Raw genomic sequence first — 23,606 nt, 5'->3', positions numbered from 1 at the left:
ATCTCTATAGTGTGACCGCTCTACAGTACAGAGCTCTATAGTGTGACCTCTCTACAGTACAGAGCTCTATAGTGTGACCGCTCTACAGTACAGAGCTCTATAGTGTGACCTCTCTACAGTACAGAGCTCTATAGTGTGACCTCTCTACAGTACAGGGCTCTATAGTGTGACCGCTCTACAGTACAGAGCTCTATAGTGTGACCGCTCTACAGTACAGAGCTCTATAGTGTGACCTCTCTACAGTACAGGGCTCTATAGTGTGACCGCTCTACAGTACAGAGCTCTATAGTGTGACCTCTCTACAGTACAGAGCTCTATAGTGTGACCGCTCTACAGTACAGAGCTCTGTAGTGTGACCACTCTTTTCCTCCGCTCCTCTTGTCTCTTCGGACGTCTGCTCTGATCTCTTCCTCTGCGCTGATCTCTTCCTCTGCTCCTCTTCTCTCTTCGTACGTCTGCGCTGATCTCTTCCTCTGCTCTTCTTCTCTCTTCGGACGTCTGCGCTGATCTCTTGCTCTGATCCTCTTCTCTCTTCGGACGTCTGCTCTGATCTTTGCTTCTGTTCCTCTTCTCTGTTCGGACGTCTGCTCTGATCTCTTCCTCTGCTCTGATCTCTTCCTCTGCTCTGATCTCTTCCTCTGCTCTGATCTCTTCCTCTGCTCCTCTTCTCTTTTCGGACGTTTGCTCTGATCTCTTCCTCTGCTCCTCTTCTCTCTTCGGACGTTTGCTCTGATCTCTTCCTCTGCTCTGATCTCTTCCTCTGCTCTGATCTCTTACTTTGCTCCTCTTCTCTCTTCGGACGTCTGCTCTGATCTCTTCCTCTGCTCCTCTTCTCTCTTCGGACGTCTGCTCTGATGTTTTCCTCTGCTCCTCTTCTCTCTTCGGACGTTTGCGCTGATCTCTTCCTCTGCTCCTCTTCTCTCTTCGGACGTCTGCTCTGATCTTTTCCTCTGCTCCTCTTCTCTCTTCGGACGTCTGCTCTGATGTTTTCCTCTGCTCCTCTTCTCTCTTCGGACGTCTGCTCTGATCTCTTCCTCTGCTCCTCTTCTCGCTTCGGACGTCTGCTCTGATGTTTTCCTCTGCTCCTCTTCTCTCTTCGGACGTCTGCTCTGATCTCTTCCTCTGCTCCTCTTCTCTCTTCGGACGTCTGCTCTGCTGTTTTCCTCTGCTCCTCTTCTCTCTTCGGACGTCTGCTCTGATCTCTTCCTCTGCTCTGATCTCTTCCTCTGCTCTGATCTCTTCCTCTGCTCTGATCTCTTACTTTGCTCCTCTTCTCTCTCCGGATGTCTGCGCTGATCTCTTCCTCTGCTCCTCTTCTCTCTTCGGACATTTGCGCTGATCTCTTCCTCTGCTCTGATCTCTTCCTCTGCTCTGATCTCTTCCTCTGCTCTGATCTCTTCCTCTGCTCCTCTTCTCTCTTCGGACGTCTGCTCTGATCTCTTCCTCTGCTCCTCTTCTCTCTTCGGACGTTTGCGCTGATGTCTTCCTCTGCTCCTCTTCTCTCTTCGGATTTCTGCGCTGATCTTTTGGCTTTTTCCCCAGCGGCTCTTCAGGTTTTGGCGTGTAATCACTTCCGTGCGTTCCTCTACTTTACGCACAGCGTGCTGCATCGCAGCGGATTCACCAGTTACCCCTGCGGGAGCTACGAGGAATTCATCGCGGTACGTTCTGCCTATGTCCTGGGAGACCGTCAGCATGGCGAAAGCCAGGTCATAGGATTGTGCAGATAATAGGAGTCATCCTCTTTAGTGCTGAGATTATAATGGGGGTCACTTAATTTCTCCAGGGTTCCTGTTTTCCCTGCCCCCCAGGGGGATGCCCGTCCATGGGGTACTACGCAGACCCATCCCAGTACAACACCTCCAGGAGGCAGAGCTTCTATCTGAACACCGGGGGAGACCATTTCTCCAGTAAGTGGCTTGTTGTGAAGCTGCTCATATATTGCAGATGCTGTGCAGTAATGGAGCAGCGCTGCAGTATAAAGCATGGACTAGACTCCGATAGACCCTGCATCTATTACTGAGCTGTGCAGTAATGGAGGAGCGCTGCAGTATAAAGCATGGATTACACTCCGATAGACCCTGCATCTATTACTGAGCTGTGCAGTAATGGAGCAGCGCTGCAGTATAAAGCATGGATTAGACTCCGATAGACCCTGCATCTATTACTGAGCTGTGCAGTAATGGAGCAGCGCTGCAGTATAAAGCATGGATTACACTCCGATAGACCCTGCATCTATTACTGAGCTGTGCAGTAATGGAGCAGCGCTGCAGTATAAAGCATGGATTAGACTCCGATAGACCCTGCATCTATTACTGAGCTGTGCAGTAATGGAGCAGCGCTGCAGTATAAAGCATGGACTAGACTCCGATAGACCCTGCATCTATTACTGAGCTGTGCAGTAATGGAGCAGCGCTGCAGTATAAAGCATGGATTAGACTCCGATAGACCCTGCATCTATTACTGAGCTGTGCAGTAATGGAGCAGCGCTGCAGTATAAAGCATGGATTACACTCCGATAGACCCTGCATCTATTACTGAGCTGTGCAGTAATGGAGCAGCGCTGCAGTATAAAGCATGGATTACACTCCGATAGACCCTGCATCTATTACTGAGCTGTGCAGTAATGGAGCAGCGCTGCAGTATAAAGCATGGATTAAACTCCGATAGACCATGCATCTATTACTGAGCTGTGCAGTAATGGAGCAGCGCTGCAGTATAAAGCATGGATTACACTCCGATAGACCCTGCATCTATTACTGAGCTGTACAGTAATGGAGCAGCGCTGCAGTATAAAGCATGGATTAGACCCTGTATCTATTACTGAGCTGTGCAGTAATGGAGCAGCGCTGCAGTATAAAGCATGGACAGAACCTGCATCTATTACTGAGCTGTGCAGTAATGCTGCAGTATAAAGCATGGACTAGACTCCGATAGACCCTGCATCTATTACTGAGCTGTGCAGTAATTGAGCAGCGCTGCAGTATAAAGCATGGACTAGACTCCGATAGACCATGCATCTATTACTGAGCTGTGCAGTAATGGAGCAGCGCTGCAGTATAAAGCATGGATTAGACTCCGATAGACCCTGCATCTATTACTGAGCTGTGCAGTAATGGAGCAGCGCTGCAGTATAAAGCATGGATTACACTCCGATAGACCCTGCATCTATTACTGAGCTGTGCAGTAATGAAGCAGTGCTGCACTATAAAGCATGGATTAGACCCCAATAGACCATGCATCTATTACTGAGCTGTGCAGTAATGGAGCAGTGCTGCAGTATAAAGCATGGATTAGACTCCGATAAACCCTGCATCTATTACTGAGCTGTGCAGTAATGGAGCAGCGCTGCAGTATAAAGCATGGACTAGACTCCGATAGACCATGCATCTATTACTGAGCTGTACAGTAATGGAACAGCGCTGCAGTATAAAGCATGGACTAGACTCCGATAGACCATGCATCTATTACTGAGCTGTGCAGTAATTGAGCAGCGCTGCAGTATAAAGCATGGATTAGACTCCGATAGACCCTGCATCTATTACTGAGCTGTGCAGTAATGGAGCAGCGCTGCAGTATAAAGCATGGACTAGACTCTGATAGACCCTGCATCTATTACTGAGCTGTGCAGTAATGGAGCAGCGCTGCAGTATAAAGCATGGACTAGACTCCGATAGACCCTGCATCTATTACTGAGCTGTACAGTAATGGAGCAGTATAAAGCATGGACTAGACTCCGATAGACCATGCATCTATTACTGAGCTGTGCAGTAATGGAGCAGCGCTGCAGTATAAAGCATGGATTACACTCCGATAGACCCTGCATCTATTACTGAGCTGTGCAGTAATGGAACAGCGCTGCAGTATAAAGCATGGATTAGACTCCGATAGACCATGCATCTATTACTGAGCTGTGCAGTAATGGAGCAGCGCTGCAGTATAAAGCATGGATTAGACTCCGATATACCCTGCATCTATTACTGAGCTGTGCAGTAATGGAGCAGCGCTGCAGTATAAAGCATGGACTAGACTCTGATAGACCCTGCATCTATTACTGAGCTGTGCAGTAATGGAGCAGCGCTGCAGTATAAAGCATGGACTAGACTCCGATAGACCCTGCATCTATTACTGAGCTGTGCAGTAATGGAGCAGTATAAAGCATGGACTAGACTCCGATAGACCCTGCATCTATTACTGAGCTGTGCAGTAATGGAGCAGCGCTGCAGTATAAAGCATGGATTACACTCCGATAGACCCTGCATCTATTACTGAGCTGTGCAGTAATGGAACAGCGCTGCAGTATAAAGCATGGATTAGACTCCGATAGACCATGCATCTATTACTGAGCTGTGCAGTAATGGAGCAGCGCTGCAGTATAAAGCATGGATTAGACTCCGATAGACCCTGCATCTATTACTGAGCTGTGCAGTAATGGAACAGCGCTGCAGTATAAAGCATGGACTAGACTCCGATAGACCCTGCATCTATTACTGAGCTGTGCAGTAATGCTGCAGTATAAAGCATGGATTACACTGCGATAGACCCTGCATCTATTACTGAGCTGTGCAGTAATGGAACAGCGCTGCAGTATAAAGCATGGATTAGACTCCGATAGACCATGCATCTATTACTGAGCTGTGCAGTAATGGAACAGCGCTGCAGTATAAAGCATGGACTAGACTCCGATAGACCCTGCATCTATTACTGAGCTGTGCAGTAATGGAACAGCGCTGCAGTATAAAGCATGGATTAGACTCCGATAGACCCTGCATCTATTACTGAGCTGTGCAGTAATGGAACAGCGCTGCAGTATAAAGCATGGATTAGACTCCGATAGACCATGCATCTATTACTGAGCTGTGCAGTAATGGAGCAGCGCTGCAGTATAAAGCATGGACTAGACTCCGATAGACCATGCATCTATTACTGAGCTGTGCAGTAATGGAGCAGCGCTGCAGTATAAAGCATGGATTAGACTCCGATAGACCATGCATCTATTACTGAGCTGTGCAGTAATGCTGCAGTATAAAGCATGGATTACACTGCGATAGACCCTGCATCTATTACTGAGCTGTGCAGTAATGGAGCAGTGCTGCAGTATAATGCATGGATTAGACTCCGATAGACCATGCATCTATTACTGAGCTGTGCAGTAATGGAGCAGCGCTGCAGTATAAAGCATGGACTAGACTCCGATAGACCATGCATCTATTACTGAGCTGTGCAGTAATGGAACAGCGCTGCAGTATAAAGCATGGATTAGACTCCGATAGACCCTGCATCTATTACTGAGCTGTGCAGTAATGGAGCAGCGCTGCAGTATAAAGCATGGATTAGACTCCGATAGACCATGCATCTATTACTGAGCTGTGCAGTAATGGAACAGCGCTGCAGTATAAAGCATGGATTAGACTCCGATAGACCATGCATCTATTACTGAGCTGTGCAGTAATGGAGCAGCGCTGCAGTATAAAGCATGGATTAGACTCCGATAGACCATGCATCTATTACTGAGCTGTGCAGTAATGGAGCAGCGCTGCAGTATAAAGCATGGACTAGACTCCGATAGACCATGCATCTATTACTGAGCTGTGCAGTAATGGAACAGCGCTGCAGTATAAAGCATGGATTAGACTCCGATAGACCCTGCATCTATTACTGAGCTGTGCAGTAATGGAACAGCGCTGCAGTATAAAGCATGGATTAGACTCCGATAGACCCTGCATCTATTACTGAGCTGTACAGTAATGGAACAGCGCTGCAGTATAAAGCATGGACTAGACTCCGATAGACCATGCATCTATTACTGAGCTGTGCAGTAATGGAGCAGCGCTGCAGTATAAACCATGGACTAGACTCCGATAGACCATGCATCTATTACTGAGCTGTGCAGTAATGGAGCAGTGCTGCAGTATAAAGCATGGATTAGACTCCGATAGACCCTGCATCTATTACTGAGCTGTGCAGTAATGGAGCAGCGCTGCAGTATAAAGCATGGACTAGACTCCGATAGACCCTGCATCTATTACTGAGCTGTGCAGTAATGGAACAGCGCCGCAGTATAAAGCATGGATTAGACTCCGATAGACCATGCATCTATTACTGAGCTGTGCAGTAATGGAACAGCGCTGCAGTATAAAGCATGGACTAGACTCCGATAGACCATGCATCTATTACTGAGCTGTGCAGTAATGGAACAGCGCTGCAGTATAAAGCATGGATTAGACTCCGATAGACACTGCATCTATTACTGAGCTGTGCAGTAATGGAACAGCGCTGCAGTATAAAGCATGGACTAGACTCCGATAGACCATGCATCTATTACTGAGCTGTGCAGTAATGGAACAGCGCTGCAGTATAAAGCATGGATTAGACTCCGATAGACCCTGCATCTATTACTGAGCTGTGCAGTAATGGAACAGCGCTGCAGTATAAAGCATGGATTAGACTCCGATAGACCATGCATCTATTACTGAGCTGTGCAGTAATGGAGCAGCGCTGCACTATAAAGCATGGACTAGACTCCGATAGACCCTGCATCTATTACTGAGCTGTGCAGTAATGGAACAGCGCTGCAGTATAAAGCATGGACTAGACTCCGATAGACCCTGCATCTATTACTGAGCTGTGCAGTAATGGAGCAGCGCTGCAGTATAAAGCATGGACTAGTCTCCGATAGACCCTGCATCTATTACTGAGCTGTGCAGTAATTGAGCAGCGCTGCAGTATAAAGCATGGATTAGACTCCGATAGACCCTGCATCTATTACTGAGCTGTGCAGTAATTGAGCAGCGCTGCAGTATAAAGCATGGATTAGACTCCGATAGACCCTGCATCTATTACTGAGCTGTGCAGTAATGGAACAGCGCTGCAGTATAAAGCATGGACTAGACTCCGATAGACCCTGCATCTATTACTGAGCTGTGCAGTAATGGAGCAGCGCTGCAGTATAAAGCATGGACTAGACTCCGATAGACCCTGCATCTATTACTGAGCTGTGCAGTAATGGAGCAGCGCTGCAGTATAAAGCATGGATTACACTCCGATAGACCCTGCATCTATTACTGAGCTGTGCAGTAATGGAGCAGCGCTGCAGTATAAAGCATGGACTAGACTCCGATAGACCATGCATCTATTACTGAGCTGTGCAGTAATTGAGCAGCGCTGCAGTATAAAGCATGGATTAGACTCCGATAGACCCTGCATCTATTACTGAGCTGTGCAGTAATGGAACAGCGCTGCAGTATAAAGCATGGATTAGACTCCGATAGACCATGCATCTATTACTGAGCTGTGCAGTAATGGAGCAGCGCTGCAGTATAAAGCATGGACTAGACTCCGATAGACCCTGCATCTATTACTGAGCTGTGCAGTAATGGAACAGCGTTGCACTATAAAGCATGGATTAGACCCCAATAGACCATGCATCTATTACTGAGCTGTGCAGTAATGGAGCAGCGCTGCAGTATAAAGCATGGATTACACTCCGATAGACCCTGCATCTATTACTGAGCTGTGCAGTAATTGAGCAGCGCTGCAGTATAAAGCATGGATTAGACTCCGATAGACCCTGCATCTATTACTGAGCTGTGCAGTAATGGAGCAGCGCTGCAGTATAAAGCATGGATTAGACTCCGATAGACCCTGCATCTATTACTGAGCTGTGCAGTAATGGAGCAGCGCTGCAGTATAAAGCATGGACTAGACTCCGATAGACCCTGCATCTATTACTGAGCTGTGCAGTAATGGAACAGCGCTGCAGTATAAAGCATGGATTAGACTCCGATAGACCATGCATCTATTACTGAGCTGTGCAGTAATGGAGCAGCGCTGCAGTATAAAGCATGGACTAGACTCCGATAGACCATGCATCTATTACTGAGCTGTGCAGTAATGGAGCAGCGCTGCAGTATAAAGCATGGATTAGACTCCGATAGACCATGCATCTATTACTGAGCTGTGCAGTAATTGAGCAGCGCTGCAGTATAAAGCATGGATTAGACTCCGATAGACTCTGCATCTATTACTGAGCTGTGCAGTAATGGAACAGCGCTGCAGTATAAAGCATGGATTAGACTCCGATAGACCATGCATCTATTACTGAGCTGTGCAGTAATTGAGCAGCGCTGCAGTATAAAGCATGGATTAGACTCCGATAGACCATGCATCTATTACTGAGCTGTGCAGTAATGGAACAGCGCTGCAGTATAAAGCATGGATTAGACTCCGATAGACCATGCATCTATTACTGAGCTGTGCAGTAATGGAGCAGCGCTGCAGTATAAAGCATGGACTAGACTCCGATAGACCCTGCATCTATTACTGAGCTGTGCAGTAATGGAGCAGCGCTGCAGTATAAAGCATGGATTAGACTCCGATAGACCCTGCATCTATTACTGAGCTGTGCAGTAATGGAACAGCGCTGCAGTATAAAGCATGGACTAGACTCCGATAGACCCTGCATCTATTACTGAGCTGTGCAGTAATGGAACAGCGCTGCAGTATAAAGCATGGATTACACTCCGATAGACCCTGCATCTATTACTGAGCTGTGCAGTAATGGAGCAGCGCTGCAGTATAAAGCATGGATTAGACTCCGATAGACCATGCATCTATTACTGAGCTGTGCAGTAATGGAGCAGCGCTGCAGTATAAAGCATGGATTAGACTCCGATAGACCATGCATCTATTACTGAGCTGTGCAGTAATGGAGCAGCGCTGCAGTATAAAGCATGGATTAGACTCCGATAGACCATGCATCTATTACTGAGCTGTGCAGTAATGGAGCAGCGCTGCAGTATAAAGCATGGATTACACTCCGATAGACCCTGCATCTATTACTGAGCTGTGCAGTAATGGAGCAGCGCTGCAGTATAAAGCATGGACTAGACTCCGATAGACCATGCATCTATTACTGAGCTGTGCAGTAATGGAGCAGCGCTGCAGTATAAAGCATGGATTAGACTCCGATAGACCATGCATCTATTACTGAGCTGTGCAGTAATTGAGCAGCGCTGCAGTATAAAGCATGGATTAGACTCCGATAGACCATGCATCTATTACTGAGCTGTGCAGTAATTGAGCAGCGCTGCAGTATAAAGCATGGATTAGACTCCGATAGACCCTGCATCTATTACTGAGCTGTGCAGTAATGGAGCAGTGCTGCAGTATAAAGCATGGACTAGACTCCGATAGACCATGCATCTATTACTGAGCTGTGCAGTAATGGAGCAGCGCTGCAGTATAAAGCATGGATTAGACTCCGATAGACCCTGCATCTATTACTGAGCTGTGCAGTAATGGAACAGCGCTGCAGTATAAAGCATGGATTAGACTCCGATAGACCATGCATCTATTACTGAGCTGTGCAGTAATGGAACAGCGCTGCACTATAAAGCATGGATTAGACCCCAATAGACCATGCATCTATTACTGAGCTGTGCAGTAATGGAGCAGCGCTGCAGTATAAAGCATGGATTAGACTCCGATAGACCCTGCATCTATTACTGAGCTGTGCAGTAATGGAACAGCGCTGCAGTATAAAGCATGGACTAGACTCCGATAGACCCTGCATCTATTACTGAGCTGTGCAGTAATGGAGCAGTATAAAGCATGGACTAGACTCCGATAGACCATGCATCTATTACTGAGCTGTGCAGTAATGAAGCAGCGCTGCAGTATAAAGCATGGATTACACTCCGATAGACCCTGCATCTATTACTGAGCTGTGCAGTAATGGAGCAGCGCTGCAGTATAAAGCATGGACTAGACTCCGATAGACCCTGCATCTATTACTGAGCTGTGCAGTAATGGAGCAGCGCTGCAGTATAAAGCATGGACTAGACTCCGATAGACCATGCATCTATTACTGAGCTGTGCAGTAATGGAGCAGCGCTGCAGTATAAAGCATGGATTAGACTCCGATAGACCATGCATCTATTACTGAGCTGTGCAGTAATTGAGCAGCGCTGCAGTATAAAGCATGGATTAGACTCCGATAGACCCTGCATCTATTACTGAGCTGTACAGTAATGGAACAGCGCTGCAGTATAAAGCATGGATTAGACTCCGATAGACCCTGCATCTATTACTGAGCTGTGCAGTAATGGAACAGCGCTGCAGTATAAAGCATGGATTAGACTCCGATAGACCATGCATCTATTACTGAGCTGTGCAGTAATTGAGCAGCGCTGCAGTATAAAGCATGGATTAGACTCCGATAGACCCTGCATCTATTACTGAGCTGTGCAGTAATGGAGCAGCGCTGCAGTATAAAGCATGGATTAGACTCCGATAGACCCTGCATCTATTACTGAGCTGTGCAGTAATGGAGCAGCGCTGCAGTATAAAGCATGGATTACACTCCGATAGACCCTGCATCTATTACTCAGCTGTGCAGTAATGGAACAGCGCTGCAGTATAAAGCATGGATTAGACTCCGATAGACCATGCATCTATTACTGAGCTGTGCAGTAATTGAGCAGCGCTGCAGTATAAAGCATGGATTAGACTCCGATAGACCCTGCATCTATTACTGAGCTGTGCAGTAATGGAGCAGCGCTGCACTATAAAGCATGGATTAGACTCCGATAGACCCTGCATCTATTACTGAGCTGTGCAGTAATGGAGCAGCGCTGCAGTATAAAGCATGGACTAGACTCCGATAGACCCTGCATCTATTACTGAGCTGTGCAGTAATGGAACAGCGCTGCAGTATAAAGCATGGATTAGACTCCGATAGACCCTGCATCTATTACTGAGCTGTGCAGTAATGGAGCAGCGCTGCAGTATAAAGCATGGACTAGACTCCGATAGACCCTGCATCTATTACTAAGCTGTGCAGTAATGGAACAGCGCTGCAGTATAAAGCATGGATTAGACTCCGATAGACCATGCATCTATTACTGAGCTGTGCAGTAATGGAGCAGCGCTGCAGTATAAAGCATGGACTTGACTCCGATAGACCCTGCATCTATTACTGAGCTGTGCAGTAATGGAACAGCGCTGCAGTATAAAGCATGGACTAGACTCCGATAGACCCTGCATCTATTACTGAGCTGTGCAGTAATGGAGCAGCGCTGCAGTATAAAGCATGGACTAGACTCCGATAGACCATGCATCTATTACTGAGCTGTGCAGTAATGGAACAGCGCTGCAGTATAAAGCATGGATTAGACTCCGATAGACCATGCATCTATTACTGAGCTGTGCAGTAATGGAACAGCGCTGCAGTATAAAGCATGGACTAGACTCCGATAGACCCTGCATCTATTACTGAGCTGTGCAGTAATGGAGCAGTATAAAGCATGGACTAGACTCCGATAGACCATGCATCTATTACTGAGCTGTGCAGTAATGGAGCAGCGCTGCAGTATAAAGCATGGACTAGACTCCGATAGACCATGCATCTATTACTGAGCTGTGCAGTAATTGAGCAGCGCTGCAGTATAAAGCATGGATTAGACTCCGATAGACCCTGCATTTATTACTGAGCTGTGCAGTAATGGAGCAGTATAAAGCATGGACTAGACTCCGATAGACCATGCATCTATTACTGAGCTGTGCAGTAATGGAACAGCGCTGCAGTATAAAGCATGGATTAGACTCCGATAGACCATGCATCTATTACTGAGCTGTGCAGTAATGGAACAGCGCTGCAGTATAAAGCATGGATTAGACTCCGATAGACCATGCATCTATTACTGAGCTGTGCAGTAATTGAGCAGCGCTGCAGTATAAAGCATGGATTAGACTCCGATAGACCCTGCATCTATTACTGAGCTGTGCAGTAATGGAGCAGCGCTGCAGTATAAAGCATGGATTAGACTCCGATAGACCCTGCATCTATTACTGAGCTGTGCAGTAATGGAGCAGCGCTGGAGTATAAAGCATGGACTAGACTCCGATAGACCCTGCATCTATTACTGAGCTGTGCAGTAATGGAACAGCGCTGCAGTATAAAGCATGGATTAGACTCCGATAGACCATGCATCTATTACTGAGCTGTGCAGTAATGGAGCAGCGCTGCAGTATAAAGCATGGACTAGACTCCGATAGACCATGCATCTATTACTGAGCTGTGCAGTAATGGAGCAGCGCTGCAGTATAAAGCATGGATTAGACTCCGATAGACCATGCATCTATTACTGAGCTGTGCAGTAATTGAGCAGCGCTGCAGTATAAAGCATGGATTAGACTCCGATAGACCATGCATCTATTACTGAGCTGTGCAGTAATGGAACAGCGCTGCAGTATAAAGCATGGATTAGACTCCGATAGACCATGCATCTATTACTGAGCTGTGCAGTAATGGAGCAGCGCTGCAGTATAAAGCATGGACTAGACTCCGATAGACCCTGCATCTATTACTGAGCTGTGCAGTAATGGAGCAGCGCTGCAGTATAAAGCATGGATTAGACTCCGATAGACCCTGCATCTATTACTGAGCTGTGCAGTAATGGAACAGCGCTGCAGTATAAAGCATGGACTAGACTCCGATAGACCATGCATCTATTACTGAGCTGTGCAGTAATGGAGCAGCGCTGCAGTATAAAGCATGGATTAGACTCCGATAGACCATGCATCTATTACTGAGCTGTGCAGTAATGGAGCAGCGCTGCAGTATAAAGCATGGATTAGACTCCGATAGACCATGCATCTATTACTGAGCTGTGCAGTAATGGAGCAGCGCTGCAGTATAAAGCATGGATTAGACTCCGATAGACCATGCATCTATTACTGAGCTGTGCAGTAATGGAGCAGCGCTGCAGTATAAAGCATGGATTACACTCCGATAGACCCTGCATCTATTACTGAGCTGTGCAGTAATGGAGCAGCGCTGCAGTATAAAGCATGGACTAGACTCCGATAGACCATGCATCTATTACTGAGCTGTGCAGTAATGGAGCAGCGCTGCAGTATAAAGCATGGATTAGACTCCGATAGACCATGCATCTATTACTGAGCTGTGCAGTAATTGAGCAGCGCTGCAGTATAAAGCATGGATTAGACTCCGATAGACCATGCATCTATTACTGAGCTGTGCAGTAATTGAGCAGCGCTGCAGTATAAAGCATGGATTAGACTCCGATAGACCATGCATCTATTACTGAGCTGTGCAGTAATGGAGCAGCGCTGCAGTATAAAGCATGGACTAGACTCCGATAGACCATGCATCTATTACTGAGCTGTGCAGTAATGGAGCAGCGCTGCAGTATAAAGCATGGATTAGACTCCGATAGACCATGCATCTATTACTGAGCTGTGCAGTAATTGAGCAGCGCTGCAGTATAAAGCATGGATTAGACTCCGATAGACCCTGCATCTATTACTGAGCTGTACAGTAATGGAACAGCGCTGCAGTATAAAGCATGGATTAGACTCCGATAGACCCTGCATCTATTACTGAGCTGTGCAGTAATGGAACAGCGCTGCAGTATAAAGCATGGATTAGACTCCGATAGACCATGCATCTATTACTGAGCTGTGCAGTAATTGAGCAGCGCTGCAGTATAAAGCATGGATTAGACTCCGATAGACCCTGCATCTATTACTGAGCTGTGCAGTAATGGAGCAGCGCTGCAGTATAAAGCATGGATTAGACTCCGATAGACCCTGCATCTATTACTGAGCTGTGCAGTAATGGAGCAGCGCTGCAGTATAAAGCATGGATTACACTCCGATAGACCCTGCATCTATTACTCAGCTGTGCAGTAATGGAACAGCGCTGCAGTATAAAGCATGGATTAGACTCCGATAGACCATGCATCTATTACTGAGCTGTGCAGTAATTGAGCAGCGCTGCAGTATAAAGCATGGATTAGACTCCGATAGACCCTGCATCTATTACTGAGCTGTGCAGTAATGGAGCAGCGCTGCACTATAAAGCATGGATTAGACTCCGATAGACCCTGCATCTATTACTGAGCTGTGCAGTAATGGAGCAGCGCTGCAGTATAAAGCATGGACTAGACTCCGATAGACCCTGCATCTATTACTGAGCTGTGCAGTAATGGAACAGCGCTGCAGTATAAAGCATGGATTAGACTCCGATAGACCCTGCATCTATTACTGAGCTGTGCAGTAATGGAGCAGCGCTGCAGTATAAAGCATGGACTAGACTCCGATAGACCCTGCATCTATTACTAAGCTGTGCAGTAATGGAACAGCGCTGCAGTATAAAGCATGGATTAGACTCCGATAGACCATGCATCTATTACTGAGCTGTGCAGTAATGGAGCAGCGCTGCAGTATAAAGCATGGACTTGACTCCGATAGACCCTGCATCTATTACTGAGCTGTGCAGTAATGGAACAGCGCTGCAGTATAAAGCATGGACTAGACTCCGATAGACCCTGCATCTATTACTGAGCTGTGCAGTAATGGAGCAGCGCTGCAGTATAAAGCATGGACTAGACTCCGATAGACCATGCATCTATTACTGAGCTGTGCAGTAATGGAACAGCGCTGCAGTATAAAGCATGGATTAGACTCCGATAGACCATGCATCTATTACTGAGCTGTGCAGTAATGGAACAGCGCTGCAGTATAAAGCATGGACTAGACTCCGATAGACCCTGCATCTATTACTGAGCTGTGCAGTAATGGAGCAGTATAAAGCATGGACTAGACTCCGATAGACCATGCATCTATTACTGAGCTGTGCAGTAATGGAGCAGCGCTGCAGTATAAAGCATGGACTAGACTCCGATAGACCATGCATCTATTACTGAGCTGTGCAGTAATTGAGCAGCGCTGCAGTATAAAGCATGGATTAGACTCCGATAGACCCTGCATTTATTACTGAGCTGTGCAGTAATGGAGCAGTATAAAGCATGGACTAGACTCCGATAGACCATGCATCTATTACTGAGCTGTGCAGTAATGGAACAGCGCTGCAGTATAAAGCATGGATTAGACTCCGATAGACCATGCATCTATTACTGAGCTGTGCAGTAATGGAACAGCGCTGCAGTATAAAGCATGGATTAGACTCCGATAGACCATGCATCTATTACTGAGCTGTGCAGTAATTGAGCAGCGCTGCAGTATAAAGCATGGATTAGACTCCGATAGACCCTGCATCTATTACTGAGCTGTGCAGTAATGGAGCAGCGCTGCAGTATAAAGCATGGATTAGACTCCGATAGACCCTGCATCTATTACTGAGCTGTGCAGTAATGGAGCAGCGCTGCAGTATAAAGCATGGACTAGACTCCGATAGACCCTGCATCTATTACTGAGCTGTGCAGTAATGGAACAGCGCTGCAGTATAAAGCATGGATTAGACTCCGATAGACCATGCATCTATTACTGAGCTGTGCAGTAATGGAGCAGCGCTGCAGTATAAAGCATGGACTAGACTCCGATAGACCATGCATCTATTACTGAGCTGTGCAGTAATGAAGCAGCGCTGCAGTATAAAGCATGGATTAGACTCCGATAGACCATGCATCTATTACTGAGCTGTGCAGTAATTGAGCAGCGCTGCAGTATAAAGCATGGATTAGACTCCGATAGACCATGCATCTATTACTGAGCTGTGCAGTAATGGAACAGCGCTGCAGTATAAAGCATGGATTAGACTCCGATAGACCATGCATCTATTACTGAGCTGTGCAGTAATGGAGCAGCGCTGCAGTATAAAGCATGGACTAGACTCCGATAGACCCTGCATCTATTACTGAGCTGTGCAGTAATGGAGCAGCGCTGCAGTATAAAGCATGGATTAGACTCCGATAGACCCTGCATCTATTACTGAGCTGTGCAGTAATGGAACAGCGCTGCAGTATAAAGCATGGACTAGACTCCGATAGACCATGCATCTATTACTGAGCTGTGCAGTAATGGAGCAGCGCTGCAGTATAAAGCATGGATTAGACTCCGATAGACCATGCATCTATTACTGAGCTGTGCAGTAATGGAGCAGCGCTGCAGTATAAAGCATGGATTAGACTCCGATAGACCATGCATCTATTACTGAGCTGTGCAGTAATGGAGCAGCGCTGCAGTATAAAGCATGGATTAGACTCCGATAGACCATGCATCTATTACTGAGCTGTGCAGTAATGGAGCAGCGCTGCAGTATAAAGCATGGATTACACTCCGATAGACCCTGCATCTATTACTGAGCTGTGCAGTAATGGAGCAGCGCTGCAGTATAAAGCATGGACTAGACTCCGATAGACCATGCATCTATTACTGAGCTGTGCAGTAATGGAGCAGCGCTGCAGTATAAAGCATGGATTAGACTCCGATAGACCATGCATCTATTACTGAGCTGTGCAGTAATTGAGCAGCGCTGCAGTATAAAGCATGGATTAGACTCCGATAGACCATGCATATATTACTGAGCTGTGCAGTAATTGAGCAGCGCTGCAGTATAAAGCATGGATTAGACTCCGATAGACCATGCATCTATTACTGAGCTGTGCAGTAATGGAGCAGCGCTGCAGTATAAAGCATGGATTAGACTCCGATAGACCCTGCATCTATTACTGAGCTGTGCAGTAATGGAGCAGTGCTGCAGTATAAAGCATGGACTAGACTCCGATAGACCATGCATCTATTACTGAGCTGTGCAGTAATGGAGCAGCGCTGCAGTATAAAGCATGGATTAGACTCCGATAGACCCTGCATCTATTACTGAGCTGTGCAGTAATGGAACAGCGCTGCAGTATAAAGCATGGATTAGACTCCGATAGACCATGCATCTATTACTGAGCTGTGCAGTAATGGAACAGCGCTGCACTATAAAGCATGGATTAGACCCCAATAGACCATGCATCTATTACTGAGCTGTGCAGTAATGGAGCAGCGCTGCAGTATAAAGCATGGATTAGACTCCGATAGACCCTGCATCTATTACTGAGCTGTGCAGTAATGGAACAGCGCTGCAGTATAAAGCATGGACTAGACTCCGATAGACCCTGCATCTATTACTGAGCTGTGCAGTAATGGAGCAGTATAAAGCATGGACTAGACTCCGATAGACCATGCATCTATTACTGAGCTGTGCAGTAATGAAGCAGCGCTGCAGTATAAAGCATGGATTACACTCCGATAGACCCTGCATCTATTACTGAGCTGTGCAGTAATGGAGCAGCGCTGCAGTATAAAGCATGGACTAGACTCCGATAGACCCTGCATCTATTACTGAGCTGTGCAGTAATGGAGCAGCGCTGCAGTATAAAGCATGGACTAGACTCCGATAGACCATGCATCTATTACTGAGCTGTGCAGTAATGGAGCAGCGCTGCAGTATAAAGCATGGATTAGACTCCGATAGACCATGCATCTATTACTGAGCTGTGCAGTAATTGAGCAGCGCTGCAGTATAAAGCATGGATTAGACTCCGATAGACCCTGCATCTATTACTGAGCTGTACAGTAATGGAACAGCGCTGCAGTATAAAGCATGGATTAGACTCCGATAGACCCTGCATCTATTACTGAGCTGTGCAGTAATGGAACAGCGCTGCAGTATAAAGCATGGATTAGACTCCGATAGACCATGCATCTATTACTGAGCTGTGCAGTAATTGAGCAGCGCTGCAGTATAAAGCATGGATTAGACTCCGATAGACCCTGCATCTATTACTGAGCTGTGCAGTAATGGAGCAGCGCTGCAGTATAAAGCATGGATTAGACTCCGATAGACCCTGCATCTATTACTGAGCTGTGCAGTAATGGAGCAGCGCTGCAGTATAAAGCATGGATTACACTCCGATAGACCCTGCATCTATTACTCAGCTGTGCAGTAATGGAACAGCGCTGCAGTATAAAGCATGGATTAGACTCCGATAGACCATGCATCTATTACTGAGCTGTGCAGTAATGGAGCAGCGCTGCAGTATAAAGCATGGATTAGACTCCGATAGACCCTGCATCTATTACTGAGCTGTGCAGTAATGGAGCAGCGCTGCAGTATAAAGCATGGATTAGACTCCGATAGACCATGCATCTATTACTGAGCTGTGCAGTAATTGAGCAGCGCTGCAGTATAAAGCATGGATTAGACTCCGATAGACCCTGCATCTATTACTGAGCTGTGCAGTAATGGAGCAGCGCTGCACTATAAAGCATGGATTAGACTCCGATAGACCCTGCATCTATTACTGAGCTGTGCAGTAATGGAGCAGCGCTGCAGTATAAAGCATGGACTAGACTCCGATAGACCCTGCATCTATTACTGAGCTGTGCAGTAATGGAACAGCGCTGCAGTATAAAGCATGGATTAGACTCCGATAGACCCTGCATCTATTACTGAGCTGTGCAGTAATGGAGCAGCGCTGCAGTATAAAGCATGGACTAGACTCCGATAGACCCTGCATCTATTACTAAGCTGTGCAGTAATGGAACAGCGCTGCAGTATAAAGCATGGATTAGACTCCGATAGACCATGCATCTATTACTGAGCTGTGCAGTAATGGAGCAGCGCTGCAGTATAAAGCATGGACTAGACTCCGATAGACCCTGCATCTATTACTGAGCTGTGCAGTAATGGAACAGCGCTGCAGTATAAAGCATGGACTAGACTCCGATAGACCCTGCATCTATTACTGAGCTGTGCAGTAATGGAGCAGCGCTGCAGTATAAAGCATGGACTAGACTCCGATAGACCATGCATCTATTACTGAGCTGTGCAGTAATGGAACAGCGCTGCAGTATAAAGCATGGATTAGACTCCGATAGACCATGCATCTATTACTGAGCTGTGCAGTAATGGAGCAGCGCTGCAGTATAAAGCATGGATTAGACTCCGATAGACCATGCATCTATTACTGAGCTGTGCAGTAATGGAGCAGCGCTGCAGTATAAAGCATGGATTAGACTCCGATAGACCATGCATCTATTACTGAGCTGTGCAGTAATGGAGCAGCGCTGCAGTATAAAGCATGGATTAGACTCCGATAGACCATGCATCTATTACTGAGCTGTGCAGTAATGGAGCAGCGCTGTAGTATAAAGCATGGACTAGACTCCGATAGACCCTGCATCTATTGCTGAGCTGTGCAGTAATGGAGCAGCACTGCAGTATAAAGCATGGACTAGACTCCAATAGACCCTGCATCTATTACTGAGCTGTGCAGTAATGGAGCAGCGCTGCAGTATAAAGCATGGATTAAACTCCGATATACCATGCATCTATTGCTGAGCTGTGCAGTAATGGAGCAGTGCTGCAGTATAAAGCATGGATTAGACCCTGTATCTGTTACTGAGCTGTGCAGTAATGGAGCAGTGCTGCAGTATAAAGCATGGATTAGACCATGCATCTATTACTGAGCTGTGCAGTAATGGAACAGCGCTGCAGTATAAAGCATGGATTACACTCTGATAGACCCTGCATCTATTACTGAGCTGTGCAGTAATGGAGCAGCGCTGCAGTATAAAGCATGGATTAGACCCTGTATCTGTTACTGAGCTGTGCAGTAATGCTGCAGTATAAAGCATGGACTAGACTCCGATAGACCCTGCATCTATTACTGAGCTGTGCAGTAATGGAGCAGCGCTGCAGTATAAAGCATGGATTACACTCTGATAGACCCTGCATCTATTACTGAGCTGTGCAGTAATGGAGCAGCGCTGCAGTATAAAGCATGGACTAGACTCCGATAGACCCTGTATCTGTTACTGAGCTGTGCAGTAATGGAGCAGCGCTGCAGTATAAAGCATGGATTACACTCTGATAGACCCTGCATCTATTACTGAGCTGTGCAGTAATGGAGCAGCGCTGCAGTATAAAGCATGGATTACACTCTGATAGACCCTGCATCTATTACTGAGCTGTGCAGTAATGGAGCAGCGCTGCAGTATAAAGCATGGATTACACTCTGATAGACCCTGCATCTATTACTGAGCTGTGCAGTAATGGAGCAGCGCTGCAGTATAAAGCATGGATTACACTCTGATAGACCCTGCATCTATTACTGAGCTGTGCAGTAATGGAGCAGCGCTGCAGTATAAAGCATGGATTACACTCTGATAGACCCTGCATCTATTACTGAGCTGTGCAGTAATGGAGCAGCGCTGCAGTATAAAGCATGGACTAGACTCCGATAGACCCTGCATCTATTACTGAGCTGTGCAGTAATGGAGCAGTGCTGCAGTATAAAGCATGGACTAGACTCCGATAGACCCTGTATCTGTTACTGAGCTGTGCAGTAATGGAGCAGTGCTGCAGTATAAAGCATGGATTAGACCATGCATCTATTACTGAGCTGTGCAGTAATGGAGCAGCGCTACAGTATAAAGCATGGATTACACTCTGATAGACCCTGCATCTATTACTGAGCTGTGCAGTAATGGAGCAGCGCTGCAGTATAAAGCATGGATTACACTCCGATAGACCCTGCATCTATTACTGAGCTGTGCAGTAATGGAGCAGCGCTGCAGTATAAAGCATGGATTACACTCTGATAGACCCTGCATCTATTACTGAGCTGTGCAGTAATGGAGCAGCGCTGCAGTATAAAGCATGGATTACACTCTGATAGACCCTGCATCTATTACTGAGCTGTGCAGTAATGGAGCAGCGCTGCAGTATAAAGCATGGACTAGACTCCGATAGACCCTGCATCTATTACTGAGCTGTGCAGTAATGGAGCAGTGCTGCAGTATAAAGCATGGATTAGACTCCGATAGACCCTGCATCTATTACTGAGCTGTGCAGTAATGGAACAGCGCTGCAGTATAAAGCATGGATTAGACTCCGATAGACCCTGCATCTATTACTGAGCTGTGCAGTAATGGAGCAGCGCTGCAGTATAAAGCATGGACTAGACTCCGATAGACCCTGCATCTATTACTGAGCTGTGCAGTAATGGAGCAGCGCTGCAGTATAAAGCATGGATTAGACTCCGATAGACCCTGCATCTATTACTGAGCTGTGCAGTAATGGAACAGCGCTGCAGTATAAAGCATGGATTAGACTCCGATAGACCCTGCATCTATTACTGAGCTGTGCAGTAATGGAGCAGCGCTGCAGTATAAAGCATGGACTAGACTCCGATAGACCCTGCATCTATTACTGAGCTGTGCAGTAATGGAGCAGCGCTGCAGTATAAAGCATGGATTAGACTCCGATAGACCCTGCATCTATTACTGAGCTGTGCAGTGTTGGAGCAGAGGTAACGGTCACCTGATCTGTGTCGCTCCGTTACTGCACATATAAAGTGCTGACCCGATTTGTAAATTCGGGGCTCATCAGGATTCTGTAGCATCTGATCCTATAATTTAATTGACTTCCTCTTGTGTACCCCCTCTGTGTACCCCCTCTGTGTACCCGATCTGTGTACCCGATCTGTGTACCCTCTCTGTGTATCCGATCTGTGTATCTGATGTGTGTATCCAATCTGTGTCCCTTCAGGCTGGAGATACAAGATTTCAGTTTCATTGAAGGGATCTGTGAGATCAATGGGAACGATGCGTGTGACCCTCTCTGCATCCGAGAGCAGCAAATTGCAACATGTGGAGTTCAGGTGAGGGGGGACGCAAGCTATGAGCCCCTGACCCTCTGGGTACAGTATGTATTAATAACGGTCAGCTAACTGGAGCACAGGATAATATCAAGCATCTACAGTCACCTCCAGAGCTGCACTCACTATTCTGCTTTTACATCATGTTACAGCAGAATAGTGACTGCAGCTCTGGAGGCGACTGTAGGATAAGACACGATGTAACAGCAGAATAGTGAGTGCAGCTCTGGAGGATACAACATGATGTAACAGCAGAATAGTAAGTGCAGCTCTGGAGGTGACTGGAGGATAAGATGAGGTAACAGCAGAATAGTGACTGCAGCTCTGGAGGTGACTGTAGCATAAGACACGATGTAACAGCAGAATAGTGAGTGCAGATCTGGAGGTGGGTGTAGGATAACACACAATGTAACAGCAGAATAGTGAATGCAGCTCTGGAGGTGGCTGGAGGATAAGACACGGAATAACAGTAGAATAGTGAGTGCAGCTCTAGAGGTGACTGGAGGATAAGACAATGTGACAGCAGAATAGTGAGTGCAGCTCTGGAGGTGGCTGGGTGCATGGCTCGGGCTGGTCGTTGTTATTTGCAGATCTATGTGTGAATGCTGCGCTTCGTGTAGGGGGCGTCTGGTGCCTGGAGAGACGTATTCTGCGCTCGTGGACTCGGCGGTGAAGCTCGGCTCTGGGCACAATGTCACCTTCCACTGGACTCCGCTGCTTCGTCTCTTCAGGACCTGGATGGGAGCGGAGAGGATAGACGTCCAGTCCGGGGAGGACGGGGCAATGTGAGTACTCTCATCATCCAGTGCAGGGGCCTCAGCGATGTCACATGTCCGGTCATGCACTGCTGCACTGATACATTGCAACAAACCCTCACCCAGTGGAGATGCATATATGTTACACAGACCTTGATATCATTGTATCAAACATTCATCTGCGCAGAGTGATCCTTCAGGGCTGATCACAGCTTCTGTGAGATCCTGAGTACAGTGGATCCATCAGAGATCTCAGAATGTGTTATACGATCTTGTCGCTGTATTTATAGCAGGACGCCGGCCCTTTAACCGTGATCTAGTAGAGAGATCAGCAGATTTTTCTTCTTCAGATTTTCATTCTGCTCAAATGAAACCGTCTTGGACGACCAAGAACAAAGCCTGGACCCCTGTGACGAGGAGCGGACCCCATAGATCCAGGCGGTGTGTCAGATCAGCGGCCATCAAGGCGGCCCCCGTCAGCTACGGCCTCAGATCCACAGCGGTAACCCCCGGCGTCTGGCCACACACCAGCAAAGCTTGTATTTACTATATATTATTTTTGTTGTTTGAAATATTGTGAAAAAAAACATAAAGGGGGAAAAAAATAAGAAATAAATAAAGGTGAAGAATCTGCGTTTTCTGCTGTAAAGAAAAGTGTCTGATTTCTGAGGAGGCAAAAAGTTCTGTGCGATTCCAGGAGACTGTGTTACCTGCACAGTCCTGAGCGGTGTCTGTAGCCTCAGGTCCTAAACCTGCACAGTCCTGGGCGGTGTCTGTATTCTCAGGTCCTAAACCTGCGCAGTCCTGGGTGGTGTCTGTAGCCTCAGGTCCTAAACCTGCACAGTCCTGAGCGGTGTCTGTATTCTCAGGTCCTAAACCTGCGCAGTCCTGGGTGGTGTCTGTAGCCTCAGGTCCTAAACCTGCACAGTCCTGGGCGGTGTCTGTATTCTCAGGTCCTAAACCTGCGCAGTCCTGGGTGGTGTCTGTAGCCTCAGGTCCTAAACCTGCACAGTCCTGAGCGGTGTCTGTATTCTCAGGTCCTAAACCTGCGCAGTCCTGGGCGGTGTCTGTAGCCTCAGGTCCTAAACCTGCACAGTCCTGAGCGGTGTCTGTATTCTTAGGTCCTAAACCTGCACAGTCCTTGGCAGTGTCTGTAGCCTCAGGTCCTAAACCTGCACAGTCCTGGGCGGTGTCTGTAGCCTCAGGTCCTAAACCTGCACAGTCCTGAGCGGTGTCTGTAGCCTCAGGTCCTAAACCTGCACAGTTCTGAGCGGTGTCTGTAGCCTCAGGTGCTAAACCTGCACAGTCCTGAGCGGTGTCTGTATTCTCAGGTCCTAAACCTGCGCAGTCCTGGGCGGTGTCTGTATTCTCAGGT

General features: G+C 47.1%; 1 protein-coding gene across 1 annotated transcript; it reads left to right on the top strand.

Moving 5' to 3' along the window:
• Window positions 1-1,547: 1,547 nt before the first annotated feature.
• On the top strand, window positions 1,548-22,853 carry LOC142310623 (pancreatic lipase-related protein 2-like). Its single transcript, XM_075348147.1, has 5 exons — window positions 1,548-1,661; window positions 1,787-1,910; window positions 21,368-21,479; window positions 22,097-22,261; window positions 22,582-22,853. The coding sequence occupies exons 2-5, from the start codon at window positions 1,826-1,828 to the stop codon at window positions 22,661-22,663; spliced, it is 444 nt and encodes a 147-aa protein (XP_075204262.1). The 5' UTR covers window positions 1,548-1,661; window positions 1,787-1,825; the 3' UTR covers window positions 22,664-22,853.
• Window positions 22,854-23,606: the final 753 nt, after the last annotated feature.

This window comes from Anomaloglossus baeobatrachus, chromosome 5, assembly GCF_048569485.1.
Source record: "Anomaloglossus baeobatrachus isolate aAnoBae1 chromosome 5, aAnoBae1.hap1, whole genome shotgun sequence".
Classification (NCBI taxonomy): Eukaryota; Metazoa; Chordata; class Amphibia; order Anura; family Aromobatidae; genus Anomaloglossus; species Anomaloglossus baeobatrachus.
This window is presented reverse-complemented; position numbering and strand designations above follow the sequence as displayed.